Source organism: Anguilla rostrata, chromosome 3 (genome assembly GCF_018555375.3).
Source record: "Anguilla rostrata isolate EN2019 chromosome 3, ASM1855537v3, whole genome shotgun sequence".
Classification (NCBI taxonomy): domain Eukaryota; kingdom Metazoa; phylum Chordata; class Actinopteri; order Anguilliformes; family Anguillidae; genus Anguilla; species Anguilla rostrata.
The window spans coordinates 28583357-28609205 of record NC_057935.1 but is presented as its reverse complement, the minus strand read 5'-3'; the positions used below and the strand labels follow the sequence as shown (position 1 = coordinate 28609205).

Sequence of the window (25849 nt, the reverse complement as noted above, 5' to 3'; positions counted from 1 at the left end):
ATGGTTTTCCCCCTGAACATTTAATTACTGTCATTAGTCTGAATGTTTAGAATACCAGAAAACACACACAAAATGATTTATCACTCAAATAAAAAACAAAACAACCCAAGTGCCTTATCTCAAAACCCTCAAGCAAGACCGCCCATTGTTCACTGTACTGTTGTCTATCTCTTACTACATGCACAATTCCTATTTACACCACTATTATACTTTATGTAATTATACTAAATATATTTTTGCTAGACCAGCGATTCCCAACCTGGGTATTGCAAGTGGGCCGCCAAATCATTAGTGTTACAGTTAAGAATGCACTCGCCCGAGGTGAGATTCAAATTCGCACTGCACCAAAGACTCCAAGTCCAATATGTTACCAGTCAGCTAAAGGTGAACTCGCCATTAGCTAAGGGCAATGTCGTATTTTTGAACCTGAGGGCATCGTCTCTAGAGAGTAACAGTAACCACTGCTACAGGCCTCCTTGCTTTCACTGCGCTCCGGAACTAGCCGAGCTATACCCGTTACATTAGCAAAACACTAATATTTTAATGCAAATAAAACATTCATTTAAAAAATTAATTTTAAAATGATTTTTTTTTCTTGAAAAATGCATCATCACTGTGATGAACCAATAGACAGGTACTATGTTGGTAGACAGCTACTGTCAGGTAACGGGGACCAGAACCCAAACGCAGAGTAAGGATAAACAGCAGGAACTCAAAAGGCAAATCCAAGCACGGGAGCAGAAACCAGGGGAACAAAAACAAGGCCGTGCAGGGCACTTTCAAAAGCACAAAAAGTTCTTCAAAAACAAACAGCAGAATTTCCAAAAACCAAAAAACATGCGGAAACAGAACTCGGGCAGGGCAGAACTCACAGAACAGAAACGCGAGCAGAAACGGACAGGCAGATATTCACAGGCAGAAACACACAGGCAGAAACACAAGGAACCAGCACCCGAGTCAGGGAAACAAAGGACTTAAATAGACAGGACACTAATGAGACACAGGAGGGCACAATGCACAATCACATTAGAGGGGAATAGGATAACGAGGCACAAAAGGAAACAATGACAGAATAATAGAAAGCAATAATACAATTAAACAGGGAAAAGGAACAGAACTACAAACTGAAGTGCCGCCATCTGGTGGCCCAAAAAGGAAACACAGAAACACAGAACAATGACAGTACCCCAAGGGAAGGCTCCTGACGTCCCAGAAGACTGACCTGGGGAGGGGGTGAAAAACAGAATGGGACTAAGCAGGACTGGACTCTCGAACGGAACAGGACCGGACAAGACTGGACTCGGGAACGGAACAGACAGAAACAGAAACAGACTCGGGACTGGAGCAGGACAGAGACAGGACTCGGGGCTGGACTCAGACAGGAAAGGGACTGGACTCAGATGGGATCCGGGCTTGGGACTGAACTCAGATGGGATCCGGGCTCAGGAACTGGGCGGAGCACGGACTGGACTGGCACATGAACTGAAAGACAGGCAGACAGGACAATAAACAAGCAGACTGACATATGGACAGACAGGCAGACAGGTGGGTATACAGACGTGCAAGACGAATCACGGCAGGGAGCTGGCGAGGAGACGAGCCGGACAAGGAGCCGTCACCGGGCTGGCAAGGTGAGGACTGGACTGGACTGGACTGGACGGGACCGGACCGGACCGGACCGGACCGGGCTGGACTGGGAGGCCGGCGAAGGGTGAGCTGGATCTGGCAAGCTAAAACGGGAGAAGGGGTAGACAGGACAAAGACAGGACCAGGAACAACCACGAAGACTGGACTGCGAACAGGACAGGTGACTGACATGCAACACGACAGAGACAGGACGAAAACTAGCAGGGTAGGGGAAGCAGGCGAACGTGCAGATTGCATTTATATAGCGCTTTTATCCAAAGCGCTTTACAATTGATGCCTCTCATTCACCCATTCACACACACACACTCACACTCACACACCAACAGTAAAAGGCTGCCATGCAAGGTATCAATCAGCTCGTTGGGAGCAATTAGGGGTTAGGTGTGTTGCTCAGGGACACTTCGACATGCGCGGGGTGGGGGATCAAACCGGCAACCCTCCGACTGCCAGAACTGCTATGTATGACAATGCAAATGATAACTTACCATTATTGAAATTAGGCTATTGTAATTATAGCCTGTGCTTCACTGTCTGTATCTTTTTGCTGTGTGGTGCTGATGGACAGCTGCTTAGATCGTTAAAATAAATGTGCTCTGAGAATGCGCTTTGCTCCCGTATCGGTCGGATGTGGGCCGCAAACACTTCTGAGATTTTCAAGTGGGCCGTGAGTCGGAAGAGGCTGGGAACTGCAGTGCTCGACAAAATTGTTTCTATATATATTTGGAACAACAATCCAGCTGGTTTCCAAATGCACAAAAGTATATTGAACAGTGTTAGATTTTTCTTTTTCATTTCACAGTACTTTTGTAAATAAATACTTACAAATCGGTTTAGCCATTCTTCACAAACAGTTTTATTGCAAGCTATAAACCGGTACTGGCATAAAGCTTCTCTGATTTGCATTTAGCATTGCTCTCTGAACACACATCCTTTCCAAACACACGTCCAGCACTGGCTGTGCAGTGATTTTCCTGGTTGCCATCAAGGAAGCAAAGGAATAATATAATTAAAATTAAAATAAAGTAAAAGAATAGGAATTGAAAATGCCCTGCTTGTATGTGTATGCATCTCACATTTCCTGGATAAAAGGGTGACTGAGAAAATGCAGCTGGGTGTCTATGTGACATTCCTTGCATTTCTTTGTCCCACTGGGCTCAGCAGATCAGCCACCAGCAAAAACTGAAAGTGTGGGACGAACATAGCTGGTTCCTTTGTGTTGTAAATGATTAGTACCAAGATGGTTTGCATCAAACAAAGAAACACTTCCCTCCAATTAGCTTGTCAATAGCTCCCGGGCTCATCCCCAAACTGTTGACAGCAGCACACCTTTAAACACCTGGGCTGATTAGCTAACACTACCCAGGTGCGTGTGCTCTCTCCACCAGCCAGCGCAACCGAAATCTCCTTCTCCGTCGGACCAAATGACACAATGAGTTTTCTTAAAAATAATCTTAGGCACAACTTTCCTCAAAATAGCCTCCTTTGGCTTTAATTACAAATAAACCAATTTTTAGAAGAGCAAATCATTTTGCAAAGTGGGAGGTGGATGGGTGGGCAGAGATGAAAATGTAAAAAAAAAGATCCCGTGCACACAAAACACCAAGAAACACCAGGCCCAAATGGTTCAGATGCAAGGTTCAGATTCTTCAGATGGAAACAGCAGATATCAACCCCCAAATGTCTACTGCAACGGATGTTAACTGGCTGAAATTAAGCACCCAAAAACTATCCTAAAGTAAAATCAGCATATTAGAGTTGTTCCTTGAGGGAGAGTAGGAATGGCTGAGGGAGGGCATGGTTGCACTGATTGAGGGAGTCCTCTGAAAAACATGGAAGTTTACTTCTGCTTCTAACAAAAGAGGTGATAGCTGTATGCAAATAATTGTTAAATCCAGCCTGTTGTAGCTCCACCTTCAGGCAAAATATTTTTGGACAGATTAATTTTCAGTCAAGCCAGATTGTACTACAAAGGGCGACAACACCGTAAACAAGATGTGTGGTATTACATGCAGCTATTTTGGAAGGTACCCAGGCATCACAAATGAGCGTATATTTCATTATTTCATAAACAGATCGTCCAAGACAATATTTGATCTTAGATTGGTTGTAGGAGCAGTGAATGTCTGAGTTGAGCAATCTAGGCACACTGGTGTGCTGACCACTAGGGGGACTGCGCAAAGGGGTTAAGATTTTCAATCAGTGATTTCAATGAAATGTCACAGATTGTGTTCAAACTTAAATTCAAAAGAAGCATGATCTTTGTGCGTTGGCCTCTGGTTACATAGTTTGGGGGTCCTGTCTTCCTTACAGAATGTAATAAAGTAATAAAACTTTCAAGAGAGAGAATACCCCAGGATACCCAGGTTTGTATAGAAATAAGACCTGCAACATGACTTTTAATAGCCCCAAAGATGTTTCCTTTGATGTTTGTGGAGGGGAGAGCAGCTAAAGAAGACAGATGGAAAACAGATAACATTTCTTTGGTCACACAGAGCAAGTTTGCAAAATTAAATTATATTGTCAGTTCCTCAAAGGTGATAATCTAAAAACTAGATATCTAACACTTATTTATGTTATTAACAAAACATTAAAATGTTTAAGTGCTTGTGTAACATTTTCACCTGAACATAATAAAAAAAAATATTAAAAACTGGTGAGCAGGGCTAGGATATCAGCATCTTTTTATGCGTTTGGTCGCGTGTGTGTGTTTGTTTGTGTATCTGTCCGCAGCTAATCTCGGATACTACTGGGCTGATCAGCCTAATACTTGTTGTGCATGCTGGCAGCAGGCCAAGGACCTGAATTCTTTAATATTTAGCAAATTGTTCAACGACAAGTATTTTTATTTGAATTAATTTCCATCATTGTCCATTGAAATACATTGAGTTCTAACTCCTCACTCCTCCTAACCGGCCGGTAGGGGCCGCAAGTGATCAACAACTGCTTCCGTTTAGAATGAAAGAACAAATGTCAATTTCTACTTTAAAATGCCAACAAAATAGTCTTCCAACTAACAGGGTACGTTAATGTTTGAATCTGTGGCAATTATTTTGTTGGCATTTTCACGTTGAAATTTATATTTTACATCGCTGGTCTTTTCAAATTGTTCCTGTCCAGATTTGAAATGTAAGTGCCAGACGATAACTTCAACGTCTAACACATCGTGGCTGATATGAATGAATGTCACCACCACCTTTAGCGTTACTTCACTGAACCAGCGTTTTTGGGATTTTCAGTGGCACATGGTAAAAACTTGTAATGTATTTGTCTGGTTGCATTGATTGTGTAGCCTCTATTGTTGCATCAGCAAAGCTAACACGCCTGGCGGAGATCTGCACTCTACTGAGTGCACTCTTCTAGATTAAAAATGTAATTTGTGCTAGAGTATCATGACTTGTCACTAAAGTGCCCACCACTTCTTTTGTATGGTCACTTTAAGTGCCCAGAGCTGGAATCTCCTCAAGTTTTCAGAACTTGCTAGTTAATGTCGCTTTTCAAGAATTTGTATTCTAAAATGTGCAGGCAGAGTGCTGGGAGCTGGTCATTTCCAGTGCCTGAAAAGGTGCTTAGTGGATACATCCCCTAAAGAAAGCGAAGTTCATGCTTTTTTGAGAAATTCTTTTTTGATGGCCATATCAATTTCTTTCTGGTTTCCCTCATAATTTGGACTGGTCGGACATTTTGGAAGCCCTGCAGCTGCCTATTGGATCTGTACATTGTTTCAAACTGGAGAGTCTTTACAGCTCTGCTGTTTTAGGTTGAATGTTATACTGCCTTCTCCTCACTTCATTTAGGCCAGTGAACTGTAGATTGCAGTTGATTACTTGAACCATCAGAAGGCTTTGGACACTAGAAAAGTCCATTTCTCTCTCTCTCTCAAATTCTAATTCAAAGTGCTTTATTAGCATGACAAATTTGCATTTGTATTGCCAAAGCATGGTGAAACATTAGATGACAAACAGTAATAACCAAATAATGTCATTTATATACACATACACATACAAGTACACACGTATGTGTGTGTGTATATATATATATATATGTACACACACACACACACACACACACACACATAAAACAGTTTGTGTATGTGCATCTACATTTGTGAACTGTAGCATTGTGTGATGTTTGTTTCTCTCTCTCGCTTTCTCTCTCTATCTCTCTCTCTCTCTCTCTCCTGGCATATACAGGTCATGGCTGTGCCTCTTCACTTCACTGGTCTCATCCTACTGCTTGTCCTCCAGCTGACCCTGCCTCACTACGCCCATGGGGGGGCGTACTATGGGCACAAGCAGCTTCAGCAGCTGCCACAACAGCACCAGCCCCTCCCACAGCTACCTCACATGGCCCTGGGCAAGGATGGGCTGCCCCAGCAGCAGTACCTGGGCAAGGAAGTGCCACACATGATCCCACAGTACCGCAAGGAGTTTCCACAGCTGCCCATGCACTTGGGCAAAGAGATGCCACGCAAGGACGGTAAAGGTATGACTGACAGAAGTGGATTTGTAGATGCCTGCCTGTGATTCTGAAACCACTGTCTGCAGATTCTAGATTTAGAACAGTTATGTTGACTCTCCCATCACTGCAGTACAGTTCCTTGGGTGATTTTAAATGGGCTAGCAAACAATCTTGCAAAACATGCAAAATTATATTGTAGCAACTGGGGTAAGTCAAGAAAAGAATAGGTAAAATAGCTAATAAATTATTAGCCTATTAAAAATCAAAACTTATCTTACTTACTTAGGTCACGGTTTTCATGGCAGAACTGGCAATTGCTGTTTTTAGCTGGTAAGAATGATAAAAATCCAGGAAATTTAACGCCTTCCATTCTGGTTGGCAAAAGAACAAAATACATTTTAAAATATATTTATAGGATAAGGCTAAATGATAACAGCATTTCACTTATTTTTACAGTGATTTATTCTCACCCCAGCAATCTGGCAGTCACAAAGCAACAAATTCTATCAAATCAAAATCACATCGTGAACCTACCTGCAGGAAGAGAAGATTAAGCAGCTGATGCAGATTTCAAGATGCGCTATAACTTACCAGGCATTCCATTTAAAGTCAGCAACTGCCCATTTTAATTCCATTAAGAACTGCTGCAAGTGAATGGTTTTTGGGCTATAAATAGGCCATCTTCAGATATATATATATATATCTTTTATTCAGTAAGCAACAATTCATCTTTTTTCTTTTTAAGAAAATATTCAGGTTCTTTTGTAGAGAACTATTTAGGCCCACAAACCAAATGTGCAAAAGATTCAAATGGCAAGGCATATGTATATTTGAGTATTTCATGATTTTTCTTTTGAATTTAAATGATTTTACCAAGAAAATGAAATTCTTCTCATCACAATCTCTGGCAAAAAAATCTAGCACAAACTGTGCTCCATGGGCGGCAGGAAATTTGAACCATAGTAGTGTCATCTCACAGTCAGTGGCCAGCCAGAGCTATATTAGAGTCTAACATGAACCAATTATGCCTCCAATGCTATTCAAAACACCTGACCATTTTTTCATTTTTCAAAGACAGCAGTTATGAAAAATTGTCTCTCTCGCCAAAAAAAACATAGTCTCTTCTTGCATCTGCCTGAAAATTAAGCCTGAATTGAGGATTCAGAGTGCAATTATTTACATTCTTGACTAAGCACATAATTCAAAGAATCTATAAAGGATTTCAAGAGGAATTTCCCACATGAGCATGCAGCTTTTGATTAATTGCTGAAGACACCAAACTTTAAAATAGCTATGAAGAGGATCAGGTGTTTATATTTAAATATGCAGAGATATAAGGCCATGTATGCTAGCTTGTTTCATAATAAGAATATGTTTTCTAGTAGAATTATTAAGATGCAGTAAGAGAACATTAATCAGTTTTACTCTGCTTGTCAATGCTGTAGTGTGTAGTACTGCAATGTATTGTAAGTTGCATGACTCATAAATGAAAGTAAAATAAAAGTACAAATAAAGTAAATCAGAAAATAGTAATAGCAGAAATAAATCTAAATTGAAGGATTGCAATTGTAGGGGACATGCTGCTACTTTTCATAGTGGGGCACCAAACTGTAGCATTTTATAATCATTAATTAAATATGCAAACTATAAATTGGCAACTTAAATTAATAATTAAATTATTAAAATTGCACTTTAATAGTCAGTCTTAACCAAATCATAATATCATACATTGAGCTAATACTAAATTAAAATAAATGATACAGCTAAGACGTAAAGGTAATTTAACACAAGAATAATATCAATGCATACAACCTTGTCAATATAATAAAGTTTATTAAATACAAAGTACCGAAAATGGCAAAGCACAATTCTATACAGTTATGTATAATAAACTATGTGAGTGCACGTGTATGTACGATGTTGTGTGTGCATGCATGTGTGTGTATGTTCTCCTGCGTGGGGGCTGTGTACTGCGGACACGTGTTCACGGAGAACAACGGAAAAAATGGAGTGTGTGAATAGAGAGGTTTTTGAAACTAGACAAAGCTAGTGAAAAAAAATGGTGCATGAAGCGTACCAAACGGTTACAGGGTTACTGAATAGCTATTGGTGTGCATTTTTCGAGATCTTGCCATGTTATGACCAGTTAGTAATAGATCACATGTGGGATTTTTTCCGTGCGTGATATATGAAAACTAACGCCGTGCGGTGGATGGCTTGGAGCCAACCGAACACACAGAATGCTTACATTAATCATTAAACACAGTAACCGTCACAGTTACATACATCCAGTCATAAATGTGGCTACATTCGCTCTGTTGCTAATTGTATTATGCCCAGAGTTACAGCCTTACTTCAGTCCTTTGCTTTGGGTTAGTTGCTAGGAATGTTTCCTGGTTTCCAGTGCGAAGTCTGTGGGAGTTGTCCTGAAGAAGGGGAAGCCATTCGCCCTTCTCTGGTTCCAGAACACGCAGCATGATCCTTGTCGCAGGTCGCTTGCCTCATGGGACTTGTTCTGCAGGATCGACCACCACTAATCATAGGAGCCGGTAGCCGAGGTATAGGCGTAGGCTCTGCACCTTGCAACGTTGCAGGCCTTGCGTACTCTTCCTGACATGTGGACTCACGCGAGAAGGAGTTGGGAGAAGGGTAGCTAGTCAAGGGAGAGGAAAATGGAGCAGAGAGCGTGAAACAACGGCAACTTCCGTTTTATTGAAGGTTGCACATTTCAAATTTATAGTAAGCCAATATTGTAACAGGAAAGCTGTGGTAGGAGGCATAGTTAAAATGAATCCCTATGAGGTGGACATATGTGATTTGTAGTTTTAGTGCCTTTTGTAGTCCATGGTACCTACATCCCCCTTTTGGTCTCAGGATTATACTGCTGGTGTAATCATTGAGAGCACAAGAGTTAAGTACGGTCCATGGCTGAAAAGTTCACAACAGTTTGTTCAGGCATGTAACATCTGGGCCGTACATATTAGCTGCGAACACACCGAGCATTATCATACTGGCTGTAAACATTATGGGCATATTGTTGGTACTAACTACTTGGCTATGCAAGAACAACATGTCATAATACATTTATAAAGACCAGGTCGAAATAAACAAAATAAGACAGTGAGCAAAGATAGCACAAAACAGAATACCAAAGTCCTGGGATGGTCAGACATTGTAGGAAAGTCAGCTAACAAATCTGAGGAGTGAAATTCAGGTCTGTTCTGGTCCAAGAGGTTTGAGTCAGGCCTTTTGCCTTTACCTTTGGACCTACAGTCACTGCTATTATTATGGACACACCGTTTGCTCAGTGTATCCTTCTGAGGATGATTGTTACCCCCCTTTGTTATGTTGCACTGCAAAGGGCGGTCTTGTGAGGTGTGTGAACGGAGGGTTTTTCCAGCAATAACACTTGAGCCTGTCGGCTTCAAGTGGGAAGTTTTGCTTTCCCTCTTTTCTTCACTGGGACGGACAACAATCTCCCAAGCCATCTGAGTAATTTTGCGGATTTCCCGCATTGGAGGGTTACCTTGATGGGTCCTGAGGGTGACCTGCGTTTGTACACAAGGATGGAGATTGTGTAGGAAGAGGGACTTAAAGGCGAGGGTCTCCTCTAGGCCAGGCTTGTTCTTGCACTGAAAGAATGCATGGTTCAAATGTCGGTAATACTCACAACGGTGCTCAGAACGGTAATGTTTTACCTGGATGGCTGCGATTGTTGCTAACGTCTCATCAGCAAAAGAGGAATACTCTTCAGTCAAGGCTTCACAAAGCTGAAGTTGTGTCCGATGGTGGAAGGTTGAGAATCTATGAAAGTGCCAACAGACTTAGAGCTAGTCTTCCAAATCAGTCAGGTTTTCTCCCATTGTGTTGCATGGGACAAGTACGAGAGACTGTGTTCAATCTCTAGCAAATAATCTTCAGTGTTATGATCTGGATTGGCAGGATCATAACATTCTAAATCCATAGCAGTTACCTCAAGCTCCTCAAAGCAAAAACAGTCTGAAGTCTTCTGAGCCTGCCTATGTGGTGGAGGTGAGACAGATCTTTGTGTTCCTTGTTGGGCTTTGTGTACTCTCTCCGGCTGAAAGGCTAAAGCTGAAAGATGTTAATTGCTTTTGAGGTGGATGGGAAGTGTAGAAGGAAAGTCTGAAGACTTTCTGGTCCCCCCTTTGGAGGGATAAGTAAAAGTGGAGAGTTCTCGCCCCTGTGGCAGGGAAGAACAAGAAGCTGAAGATGGAGGTCTTTCTGCTTGATGAGCAGAAAGGTGGTGAAATGGAGCATCGCTCTGCACCTCTCTGCGCTGAAGAGACAAGACAGATGAACTTCTGGTGGAGTATTCAGACAAATATGAACAATCATAACTGAAGTCACTGGAGGAAAGACAGTTAGAGATACCAGAGTCAGAGATAGACCCCCCCTTTCCCATCTTTATTTGGTGGTGGAAAAGAGTGATCAAACAGAGTGTTAGCTTGGGAAAGAAATAACAAAGAATCACAGACGGTGTCGGCGAGAGCCGTTCACTTTTAAAATGAAATAACTCCTCTCTGTAGGAGCACAGATTTGATTCAGTTGAATGCAAATCTTCTAAATAGCGCACAGTTTTCTTATTAGCAGTATGGACCTCATGGAAGAGACTGACATTCTGCTCTTTGAGCACTTTAATCTCCTCTGCAAATGCTGTGTTACTTTGGAGGGCAAGACAAATCTGCCTCTGGAAGTTCACAATCAAGCAGGAAAGCAGCTGGGCTTTAGACACCATGTGCAGGTCACATGTTTTGCTAATAAGTGATGATATTTCCTTCCTACAGTCACCAAAGCTCGACTTGTTCATGAGCTCAAGATAGTCAGGGGCTAGGTTTTGTGCCAAGGAATAAATATATTTGTCTATGCTGGGCTCCATCTCTGTAGTTGGAATGGAGGGTAGTTACAGATTGGTAACTGGTTCCTATAGAGTTTGAGCAGTGAGTGCTTCAGTGGCACAGGGTGAGCGCACTGGTCTAAGCTTAAATGGAGTGCATAGTTCACACTCACAACCTCACGCTAAAACTATAGCACAGGGAATCTACAGCACCACCTGTTGGTTTTGGTAAGAGTGGCTGTCTGAGTTAAGGAAGTAACAGCAGCTAGAGGGTAGAAAGCTTATACATATATAAATTTCATGCAAGCTGAAATACAAGGTAGTGACAGCTAGGCGGGAGATTGCTTTATGCTTCACAACACTCGCAAGCTGAAATACGAGGTAGTAGCAGCTAGACGGTTGCAGAACTTTACTTAAACGACTTGTGCAAGCTGAAATACACGGTAGTAACAGCTAGGCAGTAACAAGCTTAATATTCTCCTAGAACTTTAATGGTTCTTTGGGACTTCATTGGGCCAGTAACATGCAATGGTTCAATAAAATAAGTTGTTGAATTAAAACGGTTAAAAGCAACTACTCTAATAGCACTGAATTTCCCAGTGTTCTAATAGCGCTGCAATGCAGGAAAGAACCTTTTTCAGTTTCTATTGGCTGTAAAGTGCACACAAAGGACTAGGGCAGCAATAGCAGGAACTTAGTTATACGAACGAGTAAGTAGTACAGACTAGTAACACTATTAACAGTTAATATGTATTAAAATAAAAATGATGTTATTATTGTATTAACCTTGCACTAGCTTGTTAGCTAAGTATGAATTGAATTAAACAATCAATCAATTTAACACAACAATCACCACAATGCACTTTTTTAAAGTACACCTAGCCTATTATCTTTAGCAGGCTCAATGGATTTGGTACCATCAAGTGGTGGGGCTTGAAATTGTTTCTGTAGGCTTTCCAGGGCTCAGAATTTTGATTTAGAAATGAGACCAGAGATTTTCCGTTTTAATATTAAACAAGTATGAATAAAAGTCAGCAATACAAATCCTCAAATCCTCACGCTAATCTGCACACCAAAATGTAGGGGACATGCCATTACTTCTCATAGTGGGGCACCAAACATTTTGTAATCAGTCTCATTAATTAAATATACAAACTATAAATTGGCAACTTAAATTAAATTAATTATTATTAAAATTACACATTAATAGTCACTCTTAACCAAATCAGAATATCATACATTCAGCGAATACTAAATTCATGTAAATGATTTAGCTAAGACCTGAAGGTATTCTAAGATTAGCAGCGGCTGACTTAATTCAATACAAGAATAATATCAATGCAGACAACCTTGTAAATATAATAAAATTTATTAAATACGAAGCACCGAAAAGGGAAAAGCACAATTCTATACAATGATGTATAATAAACTATGTGAGTGCATGTGTGTGTAGGGTGTTGAGTGTGCATGTGCGTGCATGTGTGTATGTATGTTCTCCTTGGAACTAGACAAAGCTAGTGAAAAAACAATGGTGCATGAAGCATACCAAACGGGTACAGGGTAACTGAATAGCTATTGGTGTGCGTTTTTCGAGATCTTGCAATGTTATGACCAGTTAGTAATAGATCACACGTGGGATCTGTTCCGTGCATGATATATGAGAACTAACGCGGTGCGGTGGATGGCTTGGAGCCAACCGAACATACAAAACGCTTACATTAATCATTAAACACAATAACCGTCACAGTTACATAATCCAGTCATAAATGTGGCTACATTAGGTCCGTAGCTAATTATATTATGCCCAGAGTTACAGCCTTATTTGAGTCCTTTGCTTTGGGTTAGTTGCTAAGAATGTTTCCTGGTTTCCAGTGCGAAGCCTGTGGGAGTTGTCCAAGAGGAAGGGGAAGCCGTTCGCCCTTCTGTGGTTCCAAAACACGCAGCCTGATCCTTGTCGCAGGCCGCTTGCCTTGTGGGACTTGCTCTGCAGGATGTGTCGGTCATGCGTAGCTCTCCTGGTTCTTCGACCACCACTAATCATAGGAGCGCTTCAGAGCGCCTCGTTCCTCCCGCAGCCAGTAGCCGAGGGTATATGCGCCTTGCTTTGTTGCAGGCCTTGGTAACTCTTCCTGGCGTGTGGACTCACGCGAGAGGGAGACAGGAGAAGGGTGGCGAGTCGAGGGAGAGGAAAATGGATCAGGGAGCGTGAAACAATGGCAACCTCAGTTTTATTGAAGGTTGCACATTTCAAATTTACAGCAAGCCAATACTGTAACAGGAAAGCTGTGGTAGGAGGTGTAGTTAAAATGAGTCCCTATGAGTTAGACATATGGGCTTTGTAATTTTAGTGCCTTCATGGTACCTACACAATGAAAGTGATAAGATAGGCATAATAATTAATCATTCATGATGATAAATTAAATGAATGTCAATTGGTCATGGTATATATTTTCAGAAATATGGGCGTTTCATATACATCAATTTTGGAGCTGTCTGACATAGTTACCTTTATTTGTGAGAGCTGGGGGATTTTCAAATGAACAGTTATATCATTTGATACTACACTTCAGCAAGATATAATACGATATACTTTTTTCTACAGGCGAAACTATACCAAGAGGTGAGAAGGGCAACCCAGGAGATGTTGGTCCCAAGGGGCCACCTGGACCCCAGGGTCCTCCAGGGTTGCCTGGCCATGGAATGCCAGGGCCCCCAGGAAAACCAGGACCACCTGGTCCTCCTGGATATGCAGGTATTGCCAAACCAGGAATGCCAGGAATGCCAGGCAAACCAGGTGCAGTAGGACCGCCAGGTCCAAAGGGAGAGTTGGGCCCCACCGGTATTGAGGGGCCCATTGGTTTACCTGGGCCTCCAGGGTTTCCTGGCCCTCCAGGGCTGCCAGGGCTGGGGAAACCAGGGGGGCAGGGGCTGCCAGGGCAACCAGGGCCCCGAGGAGAGCCTGGTCATAAGGGCCTGCCTGGACTTCCCGGTCTTCCAGGGCCAAAAGGTGACAAAGGGATTGGTCAGCCGGGGCTGCCTGGCCTGAAAGGACCAGGTGGGCCACCAGGGCCCCCAGGTCAGGGGGGTCTCCCAGGGATAGGTAAGCCTGGTCTTAATGGGCTTCCAGGGGCCCCAGGAGCACCAGGAAAAGCAGGACCCCCTGGTGAGCCAGGGCTCTCTGGCCCACCAGGGGAAGGGGGACAACCAGGGCCCCCAGGGCTGCCAGGCCTTGGCAAACCAGGCCAAGATGCCTTACCAGGGCAGCCAGGGTTTCCTGGTGGAAAAGGAGAACAAGGCCCACCAGGTTTACCAGGGGGGCCTGGCCTACCAGGATTTGGCAAGCCTGGATACCCAGGACCAAAAGGTGACAAAGGATATGCGGGTTTACCAGGAGCCCCCGGCCCAAAGGGAGACAAAGGTCACGGAGGCCTCCCTGGTATGATAGGGGCCCCAGGACCTGTGGGACCCCCAGGTTTGCCTGGCCCCATGGGCCCACCAGGAGGTGTTGGCTTCCCTGGACTGAAAGGAGAGGGAGGTGCTGAAGGGCCACAGGGAAAAGCAGGTCCTAAAGGGGAGCCAGGGCCTTCAGGTCTTCCAGGCAAGCCTGGATTTCCAGGAGAGGCAGGTCAGCCAGGCCCACGTGGTCCAACTGGGCCAATGGGTCCTAAAGGGGAGGGTGGACACAAAGGAATACCTGGCTTGCCTGGAGCTGCTGGTGTTCCCGGTCCACAAGGAAAAAGTGGTCTACCAGGCAATCAAGGTCAACAAGGCCCTAAGGGCATTCCAGGAATTATGGGTCCTGGTGGGCCAATTGGGCCTCCAGGGCCTCCAGGACTAAGAGGTGAAATGGGGCCACCTGGCCAACCAGGCCCACCAGGTCTGGGTAAACCTGGCCTTCAAGGCCAGATGGGGCCCCAAGGAAAACCAGGCCCTGCTGGGCTCAATGGCCAACCAGGACAACCCGGGCAACCAGGGCCCCCAGGTCCTCCTGGCCCTCCGGCCATCCCCCCTGGCATGGGGCAGGTTTTACCCGAGATGGGCCCAGGTCTGGACGGCATGAAGAAATATGGCTACAAGAAAGGCAAGGCCGGTGTGGAGGTGTTGAGCAGGAACGCCCTGGAGATGCCAGCCTTCACTGCCCTACTGACCACTCCATTCCCCCCCGTGGGCAGTCCTATCGTGTTCAACAAGCTCCTGTACAACGGCCGGCAGAACTACAATGCCCAGACCGGCATCTTCACCTGTGAAATCCCTGGCATCTACTACTTTGTCTACCATGTCCACTGCAAGGGTGCCAACGTGTGGGTGGCTCTCTTCAGGAACAATGAACCAACCATGTACACATACGATGAGTACAAGAAGGGCTTCCTGGACCAGGCGTCTGGGAGCGCTGTAGTCCCACTAAGATTAGGCGACACTGTGCACATCCAACTCCCATCAGACCAAGCAGCAGGACTATATGCCGGCCAATACGTTCACTCCTCTTTCTCTGGATACTTACTGTATCCCATGTAAAAAAAATAAAGAAAGCAGAGAGAAAGAAATCAAAGGTACACATGTAGTTGTTTATGTAAAAGAGATAATCTGATTGCGCTGTTGAATCAACAGTGACGTATGGGCAAGTTGGACCAGCTCTTAAAACATCCAGTAGATGCGTGAGTGTAAAGGAGAATATATGCAGATTGTTGTTTGTTTTTATAACCATGGTACAAAATACAACATATCAGTATTTCCGATAACAAACAAACCAGAAGTTACAACTCAATTTTACCATCAAACTAATTGTATTACACTTTAGTTTATCTATATGTATGTATAAAACACAAGACTGTTGCATGTCAGTTTATTTCATTTCAATTCAAGAGAGACCAACCACAGAATGTGTGTAAGGACTTTTTATGTTTATTTTTTACAATCAATAACAAATTTGACAGCAATAAACATAATTATGTTTTTTTCCCCAAAAGGATCAACTGTTCTGCTGTGCACATGTTTGCTTGTATGTCACTGTTAGCTGCCCTCAGACAGAAATACAGAAATATGAGACTTGCAAATCTATGAAAACTAGCTTTAAAATGTTCAAAATGTTTCCATCTTTGGAAATTCTTTCAGCACAGAACAGAATGAATAAATAATTTTTGAATTCATGCCCAAATATTTACAAAGGACATGTCAAACCAACTGAAGGAGAGAAATAGACATTGAGGAGTTTGTGCAAGATAACACATTTGTTTTTTGTTTATGTTTCTTTTTGTTTCTAATTTGAAAAGTTGGATTGTGATAAATTTATTTTAGAGAACAGAGTTTTTTTTTACATAAACAGAAAAGCTGCCATTGCAGTAGAATGGAAGATTAGAATGGGTTTGAAGTTGACAATCTGTGAATTTGACAAGCAAAGTGGTGCCTGCAGAGATGGAAGGTCACATTAGCCGCTGAAACAATATGGACGTATTTGCCCAGTATTGTGCAAACTGTGAACTGTGTTCTGCAGCCAGGAACTTTATGTGAGTGTTAATTTTGAAAGGAAAAAAATTAGAAACAGGAGTGGTGTGTGTTCCTCCATATTTTTATCATAGTGAATTATCGCACATCAAGTTGTGGTACTCATTTGGAGTCTCTGGTGATATGGATAAAGATTCAGATGTGTAATTATCACAACGGGAAGAGGCATGAGAAGGGCAAGTCCATATCCAAAGCATAGTATTTCACCCACCAGTAAATAATTGTAATATAATGCTAAACTTTATTTTTTTTTATTAAAGTGAATCTGGACTGCTTGTCTGCATAAAAACAATCAACCAATTTAGGCTATAGAATCAACACCCTGTAGGAGACCACAGTTACCCCCATTTTGGTGATAGTGTTTCTTATGTATTTATTGTGTTTTACCTTTAATGCAAGGGGCAACTCTTGATCCTGTTACAAGGGATCTTCTTCAAGCCTTAAATTATGGTATGTGCATAATAGACAATATAAAATATCACCATGTACAAGGATGAGTCAGTTAAATTGAGCATGTTTCTTTCAGAAGGGAAGTATTGTAAAGTATTGTATAAGTCCTAAGTAGTAAGTGTAAATTTAGTGGCTTGACAGTAGACTGAAACATTCTGCTGAGGTTGCCTCTTGGATCTTTTGAAGAGTAGTGATGAATACATGTTATATATAAGAACACACACACACACACACACACACACACACATATATATATTTATAGTACAGGCCAAACGAATTAGGCCACCTATAGTTTAAAAAAGACTTGAGGCAGAGAATAAAACTAAAATTTCAGTCAATTTAACTATCCTTTCACCTCCCTTTCACCCCCCATTTGAGAAATGTTTGGATAGACTTTCAATAATTTATTTAATTGTAATTAAATCCAAATGATGCTAATTTGAAGTAAAACTCTTTTTGTGGTACTGTAGGTAGAAATGGAAAAAAAGTGTTTGTACTTTGGTTTGTTATTCAATAAATACGCATATTTATTGAATAACTAACTGAATAATTCTCAGCCTAAAAACCTAAGGTTTTTTTTAAACCACAGGTGGGTTAATACTTTTGGCCTGTACTGTGCATGTGTGTGTGTGTGTGTTTGTGGCCATGTATAAGAATATAGAATATATATATATATATATATATATATATATATATATATATATATATATATATATATATATATATATATATATATATATATATATATATATATATATATATATAAATTTCATCATTACTACGTAATATATAGTATATATACAATTCAATGTTTACCAAGAACCCGTAAGGCACTAGGATAAGAGATGGCCAAATGCTAAGATGTGGAGTTCAGTAAACTGACAACCCAAAGGCAGTAAGGTGACAATCCAAAGTTTGTGCTGGGATGCTTTATGGCACAGCCCAGGAAAGAACTTCAGTGATACTAAGGAGAGTAACACCCGCTGTACATGTGCATGTGTACACTCATTTATACATGCAAATGCACACACACACACACACACACGTGCGCGCTCGCGATCAATGCAAGGCACAGATGAAATGACTAAAGGGTTTATTTCGATATTTGTTTCTGTAATTTATTTGTTTGACTACTGATCTCCTGAGTTTGCATATGTGCAGAAGAGGGCTAATTATGAAAAAACATTAGGATAAAATGAACTCCATGTATAAATTCTTTTTTGTCTGAACAATGGTGCTAAACATATAACCAAATGAAGTATGATGTTTTAATGTTTTTATTATTATTTTTTTTAAATAAAGATGAACTCATGAAAAGATTGTCATTCATTTGCCTTCCAACAGATCTGCTTTATAATCTTTTTATATGAATGGTGAATGTACATTGAATTAATTAATCGAGGTGGCCATAGTCAGGGTAACCCTGAAATATTAAAGCTTTTTGGGAAAAAACACCATGATGATTATGAGGATGGTACCCTAGAATAGCACACAGGCTTTGTTATATTTCCATTAGTTGCAATGAGGTATCTATTAGTTAGTATAATAAAACACAGTGAATTATGTTACATTAATTATGTCCACTCCAATAGAGTATATTTTACGCCAAGTGCCTTTTGTCTGCTCTGCTGTTTCTTGTCCAGCGTGATGTCATGCAAGAGCTACATCCTGATCGTCATAGTTGGAACGCATATGGCACCAGTTGGCAACCCTCAAGATCTGATGCATTGAGTGGCTTCATTGATTCAGCTGTGCGAGTCAATGATGATCAACAGATGCTTGTTTATGTTTAAAGGAAAGTTGCTTGCATGAGGTGATCATGTGCATTTAGTAAGTGCCATGAATGGCGGGAAAAACGACATTGAAATTGGGGATTGATATATAGATTTTGAGCCATTAAGGCATATGCTATGTCAGAGCCAATCAAGAGAAATATTTTGGCCGAAACATAACGTTGACCTGAATAATGATGGGAAAATATAACGAATGCAGATGTTTTCATACAGGTGTAGTGCATGATACAATTATGCAATTAATAGCCTATCATGCTCTGTGACATGTATAAAAATACTATGCAAGCCCAGTTGACCTCAATTTTGGACAAGAAGGCACGAGGAAAAGAACTAAGTGACTTTGAAAGATGGTTCATAATTGGGGCACAGATGGTAGGAGCAAAGATAGTCACAAAGACTGCCCAATTGGCTAGTGTTTCAATAGGAACAGTGACTAAAGTGACATATGCATTTAGATATATGGGAAAGACATCAGCAAATAAGATTGGAAATTGTGGTCGAAAGTGCATGTTTGATGACCGTAAGGCTCATGCATTACTGCAATTTGTATGGAAAAACAGAAGAGCAACTCTTCCTCAGAGACTGAGAACGTCAATGCAGGATGTGATCAGACTGTCAGCAAGAACAATCCATCGACAATTACATATAGAGGGATATTATTGTAGGGTTGCAGTGCAAAAACCGCTTATTACGAAGATGAATGCACATTTGAGAGTGCAGTGGAGCAAAAACCATAGGCACTGATCTACAGAGATGAGGAAAAAAGTGATATGGTCAGCAAATGAGTCAGCGTTACCCATACTCTTGACAACTGGACAACTACATATGTGGTGTACACCAAGAGAACGGCACAGGCCTGAATAGTTGAACCCGACAGTGAGGGGGTCTGGTGACTCTGTTATGCTGTGGGGGTCATTTTCCTGGCATGGTTTGGGTCCACCTACAGGGAAGGGTCACTGCAAATCAATACAAAGTTATTCACCTTTATCCTGTGATGAAACATTTCTTTCCTGATGGGAGTGGTCTCCTCCAGGATGACAATGCCCCCATCCACAGGGCACGAGGGGTCACTGAATGGTTTGATGAGCATAAAAATGATGTGAATCATATGCTATGGCCAGTCTCAACCCAACTGAACATTGATGGGATATTTTAGACCAATGTGTTAGACAGCGCTTTCCACCACCATCATCAAAACATCAAATGAGGGAACATCTCTTGGAAGAATGGTGTTCCATCTCTCCAGTAGATAAACAAAGACTTGTAGAATCTATGTCAAGGCGCATTGACATTGTTCTGGAGGCTCGTGGTGGCCCAACACCTTACTAAGACACTTTATGTTGGTTTTTCCTTCAATTTGTCACCCGTCTGTATATATACATATATACAGTTAAATACAAAAGCATTGGGTCACTATATATATATATATATATATATATTTTTTTTCATAACATTTTGTTGTGAATGTTATTGTTTTGTCTCTGCACATTGCCCAGCACATTGGATTTGAAATAAAATAATGAATATGAATATGAAAAGTGCAGACTGTAAGCTTTAATTTGAGGGCATTTACATCCATATTAGGTGATCAGTGTATGAATTACAGCCTTTTTAATACATAGTTGCCCTATTTCAGGGGAACAACTGGAAAAAGTAACTAAAAGTAACTAAAAGTAACTAAAAGAAAAACATTCATAATGTTAGAAAAAGTCAACATATTTAGTACTTGGTTGGAAATTCTTTGCATTCGATGACTGAGCCTGAATTCCGTGAACCATAGACATCACCAGACATTGGGTATCTTCCCTGGTGTTTCTCTACCAGGCATGTACTGCAGTCATCTTCGGTTCTGGTTTGTTTCTATGGTATTTTCCCCTCAGTTTTGTCTTCAGTAAATAAAACCATGTTCAATAGGATTCAGGACGGGTCACTGACTTGACAAGTCACGAACGTTCCCCTCTTGGCCCTGAAAAAACTTGGTTGCTTTAGCCGCATGTTTCAGTTAATTGTCCTGCTGCAAGTTGGTGTGGTGTCTACTTCTCAGCTGGAAACAATTATCCATTCTTTTATTTCGTCCCGCCTAGACTATTGCAATGCCATTTTTATTTGCCTTAGCAAGTCAGCATTGGATCGACTCCAGTAGGTCCAGAATGCTGCTGCTAGGCTAAATGATAAATGGATTGACTGCATTTATATAGCGCTTTTATCCAAAGTGCTCTACAATTGATGCCTCTCAGTCATCCATTCACACACACACTCACACACCAACGGTGAAAGGCTACCATGCAAGGTATGTCACGGTACGGGTAGGGGGGACCCAAACGCAGAGGGGGAAAAAAAAAAACACAAACTCAAAAGGGAAAATTAACAAAGACTTTACTAACACGAAGGGCAAACAAACAGGGAACAAACAAGGCCACAATGGGCAAAAACACAAACTCATAAAAAATCGAAATAAAACAGAAAACAAGAGGAACTCACAAACACGGGCAGGGCAGAACACGGGAAGGCAGAGCACAAGGAAAGGTCAAACAAAACACAGGCAGGTAGATATGGTGAAACAGATGTCGGGAACAAACACAAACAGGTAAAAAAAACACAGGCAGGTACAAAGGGTCTGAAACATCGGAAACAAACACAGGCAGGTACATACGGTTTGCAACAAACAGAATTCGGGAACAAACACAGGTCAGGAACAAAACAGATCTCTGGAGCAAACACAAGTCAGAACAAACGCAAGGAACCAGCACCCAAGTCAAGGGAACAGAGAACTTAAATAGACAGGGGTAACAAGACACAGGTGAACTCAAAAAACAATCAAACCAAAAAAGGAGGGGATAACAAGACACAGGTGGGAACAATGATAGAATAACGAGACAACAATAATACAATTAACAGGGGGGAGCAGGACACAAAACAGAAGTGCCGCCATCTGGCGGCCCAACAGGGAAAACACAGACAAGAACACAGGACCATGACAAGGTACCAATCAGCTCGTTGATAACAATTAGGGGTTAGGAGTCTTGATCAGGGACACTTCGAAAGGCCCAGGGCAGGGGATCGAACCGGCAAACCTCCGACTGCCAGACAACCGCTTTTACCTCCTGAGCTATGTCACCCCAGGCTGTTGACTAGATCCTGCCGAAGGGCTCATATTACCCCCATGTTGGCCATGCTTCACTGGCTGCCAATTAAATTCAGGATCGATTTTAAAATCATGTTGACTACTTACAAGGCATTGCATGGTCAGGCTCCTGCATACATTAGTGATCTGCTGTCTCCATACTCCACCGGTATGTCTCTTAGGTCTTCGGACCAAGGACTACTGGCTATCCCTCGGTCTAGACGGAAGACGAAGGGTGATCGTGCTTTTGCCACTGTGGCGCCTAGGTTATGGAACAGCCTTCCCATTGATATTAGATATGTTAACACTGTGGACACTTTTAAGCGGTGTCTAAAGACTCATTTGTTCAGATAGGCTTTCAATTGATGCTCAAATTGTTTGTTTTATGTTTTATGTATGTTGTTTTACGGATGTGTGTGTATGTGTGCGTATACATTTGCTGTTTTTATTTGCACTCTGTGAAGCACTTTGTGGCCCTTGTCCTTGAAAAGTGCTTAAATAAATAAAGTTCACTTACGAGTTGAAGTGCTGTCTAATGAGTACTGCATCTGATTGGATCTGGGCAGATAAGATATTTCTACACACTCTAGAATTCATCCAGTTGCTCCGGAGAATCCGCCCCTTTCTCACCACCTACTCAACCCAGCTCCTGGTCCAAGCAATAGTTCTATCCCGCCTGGACTACTGCAACTCTCTTCTGGCTGGACTACCGGCATCTGCCATCAGACCTCTGCAACTCATTCAGAATGCTGCAGCTCGTCTGGTCTTCAACCTCCCCAGACACTCCCACGTCACTCCCCTGCTCACTACCCTCCACTGGCTGCCTGTTATAGCTCGCATCAAATTTAAAACATTGGTCCTAGCATACCAGGCAGTCAAGGGATCAACCCCAGCATACCTCCACAAGATATTCAAACCCTACATGCCAGCCAGATCCCTCCGTTCTGCTACCTCAGGACGCCTGGCACCTCCCCCTCTCCGCACCTGCGCTTCCAGAACACGTCTCCTGTCTGTTCTGGCCCCGTGATGGTAGAATGACCTCCCCGTGGAGGTCAGAACAGCTGAGACACTGACCCATTTCAAGCGACGACTGAAGACTCACCTCTTCAGGCTGCACCTCTCCCCATCCCTCCCTACCTCCCTGTAATCTCTTAAATGACTGTAAGCTTAGGGTTGTAACTAGGTAGCTGTTTCGTAGGTGACTTAGTTAATGCACCTGTCTTAACTATTGCTTGTATTTTTCCATAGACTGCGTTGTTGCTGTTCTCGTTTGTGTTAGTGTTAATCAGTTTAACCTTCAGGGTCCAAGTTGAACTATGTGGTTGTTCCCTGCACTTGGACTGGTACTTCTCTCTAGGGTTTTCGTCATACTTGTTCCTGGTTATGGTTATACACTTTGTTGTACGTCGCTCTGGATAAGAGCGTCTGCCAAATGCCTGTAATGTAATGTAATGTAATGTAATGCTCCCATCAGCACTCACATCATCATGGAACTTCGGGTGAATGAAGACAAATGAGAAAATATCAGTGGTAGCCATACATGCCTAAGTCATAACACTACTGTACCTCCACCGTGTTTCACAGATGAGGGGGGATGCTTTAGATCACGAGCAGTTTCTTTCTTTATTCACACTTTGCTCTTTTCATCACCTTGGTATGCGTTAACACTCATCACCTCTGCCCACTCTGTTCCAGAACTTTATGGTTTTTAAAATGTGCTTTTATCAGACTCTAACCTGGCTGTCCTGTGCTTGAGGCTTACAGTGGTTTACATCTTGCACTGAACCCTCTGAGGTTATGCTAGTATACTCTTCACTTTATGGTAGTTTAATACACATTTATGCCTGCACCCTGGAGAATGTTCTGTTTGACAGTTGAAAATTGTTTTTTCTTCACAATTGAAAGTATTCTTCAGTCATCCACTACAGTGGCCTTCTGTTGTCCTTCAGGTCCTTTGCTATTGCCGAACTCACCAATGTGCTCTTGCTTCCTAACAATATATCAAACAGTTGATTTTGGCATACCCAATGTTTTGTCTATGTGTCTTTATTCTGATTTTCAACCTTGTGATGTTTTGCTTTACTGGTATTTGGTCCTCTTGTTGAGAGACAACAGCAACAGACTCTGAATGAAAATTCCATACCTAGAATCAACTATAGACCTGTTAGCTTTCTTTTGCATTAATTAATGACACAACGACACACAGCTGGCCAAAAAACAGCTGAGCAGCCCATTGTCCCATACTTTTGCTCCCCTAAAATGAGGGGAACGTGTAAAAAGTTCTGTAATTCCAATGCGGATCACCCAAGAAAGTCTTAAATCCATTCAATCCTGTACATTGCAGTATTCCAACCTCTATCGACTGACAAAAATAAGGCATCGTTGTGCAGTTTGGTACACCAACCCGAAAATATGGTAGTAATTATGTAATATTTGCTTCAAATTATTAAAAGTCTCAGTGTTACAGAAGATGTAGAATGCTGATTTCACTGCACAAGCCTTCAACTTGTAATGTGATGGCCTTGTGCAAGGGCCAATGGTGAAATGATAGAACATTGGCAGTGTAACATAATGGTTATGATGGGTTCTGAGTTTTTCTCCTCTGGAAGTAGTGACACCATACGGTATCAGGCACCACTAAGGGCATAGGTTGTTCATGTACAAAACAGATGTCATTAGGGAACAATTAGGGAAGAGTTTGGAAACTGGTGATGCAAATCTGAGGTCATTCCTAGGTGGGGAACTGCCATTATACACTTGACCGAGGGTAAATTTAGCTAAATATCTAAAATATATTTTATCACACATAAAAATTGACTGTGCCAATTAGAGATAAAACTCAAACAGAGAAAACATCTATTTTTCATTGTCTTCATTCTCTGAGTTCACGAAATCACTAAATGCACAACATAATTTTTTCACCCTTTTTAGTCTTGTGTGTATGAGTATCAGGAGCTGATTACAGTATACAATGACATGGGTTTAGGTTTATCATGTTTTTATTAGCATAATTTACAGTACATTGTTAAAAGGTATTCCTGGATTTCTAGTAAAAGACCATGATATTAGAATAGGTTAGCTCTATTCAGGAAATGAAACAGACTTTGAGCTAACTGCAGTGTTTTGTTCAAATGCCAGTCACGCTTGTTTTTTCCATATAAAATAAGCTTACTTAATAAGTCCTGTAAGCATTCTACAGAGCATGTACAGTATTCTTGAATGGTCCTGGTCAGTGGCAAAATAATTGGGAGAAAGGAGCAAAACGTCTGCCATGAGTTTATCCAATACATATGCATCCTCATCAGATTGTAAGAAAATGGCACCATCTCGTGGATAAAAAGTATTTTGCATAGGCGTTCAAACTCAAGGTTGTACTGAGTAAACTGTGCCACGAAGCCTGTGGGTGAGGATCTCTGCTGAACATGCAAGGTTACACATTAAAATACAAACCGTAAATTATCCCTGCATTGTTATAATTTAACGTAAAGTCTGCTGCAGCAGCCATAGTTCCAAATACAAACATTCACAATTACAAACATTAGTGTAATAGTGTACAGTAGTGTAATAGTGTATCAATATTCAGCCAAGAAAACATTCTAGTAATTACACCTCTTATAATGCAACTTTATCCATAAAATACTGTAATTTATTTGTCATCTCGTCCTTTATGGTTGCTATATACGATTTTCAAAATTAGCAGTTAATTGGTGTTATACAGCGTGAATAACACAGACAGTATTACCCACCACCCATCCGACAAATGATCTGCCAGGTTTGAGTGTGTGTGCGTGTGCGTGCGTGCGTGCGTGCGCGTGTGTGTGCGCGTGTGTCTTAGGAGCGGGGGGTTAGTGTGTCATAAATAATCGGGTAATGAAAAAGGTTTCTGTCCAAGCGTGGAAATACTGGAAATATATTAATAATGCTACAGTCTGAAAATTGTTTTGTTTAACTCATTAAATAAATCTGGACTATTATTGCCTGCCTGTATCCGCTACGCTGAGATACTTGGTTCCTTGC

The 25849-nt window shown here is 41.8% G+C and overlaps 1 protein-coding gene across 1 annotated transcript in view; it reads left to right on the top strand.

The window, feature by feature from the left end:
• col8a1a (collagen, type VIII, alpha 1a) overlaps nucleotides 1–18232 on the top strand; it is a 70895-nt gene extending 52663 nt beyond the window's left edge. The window contains exons 4-5 of the mRNA XM_064329875.1: nucleotides 5838–6129; nucleotides 13566–18232. Coding sequence (XP_064185945.1) covers nucleotides 5838–6129; nucleotides 13566–15478 — 2205 coding nt within the window. The 3' untranslated portion in view covers nucleotides 15479–18232. The remainder of the gene's footprint in view (nucleotides 1–5837; nucleotides 6130–13565) is intronic.
• Nucleotides 18233–25849: the final 7617 nt, after the last annotated feature.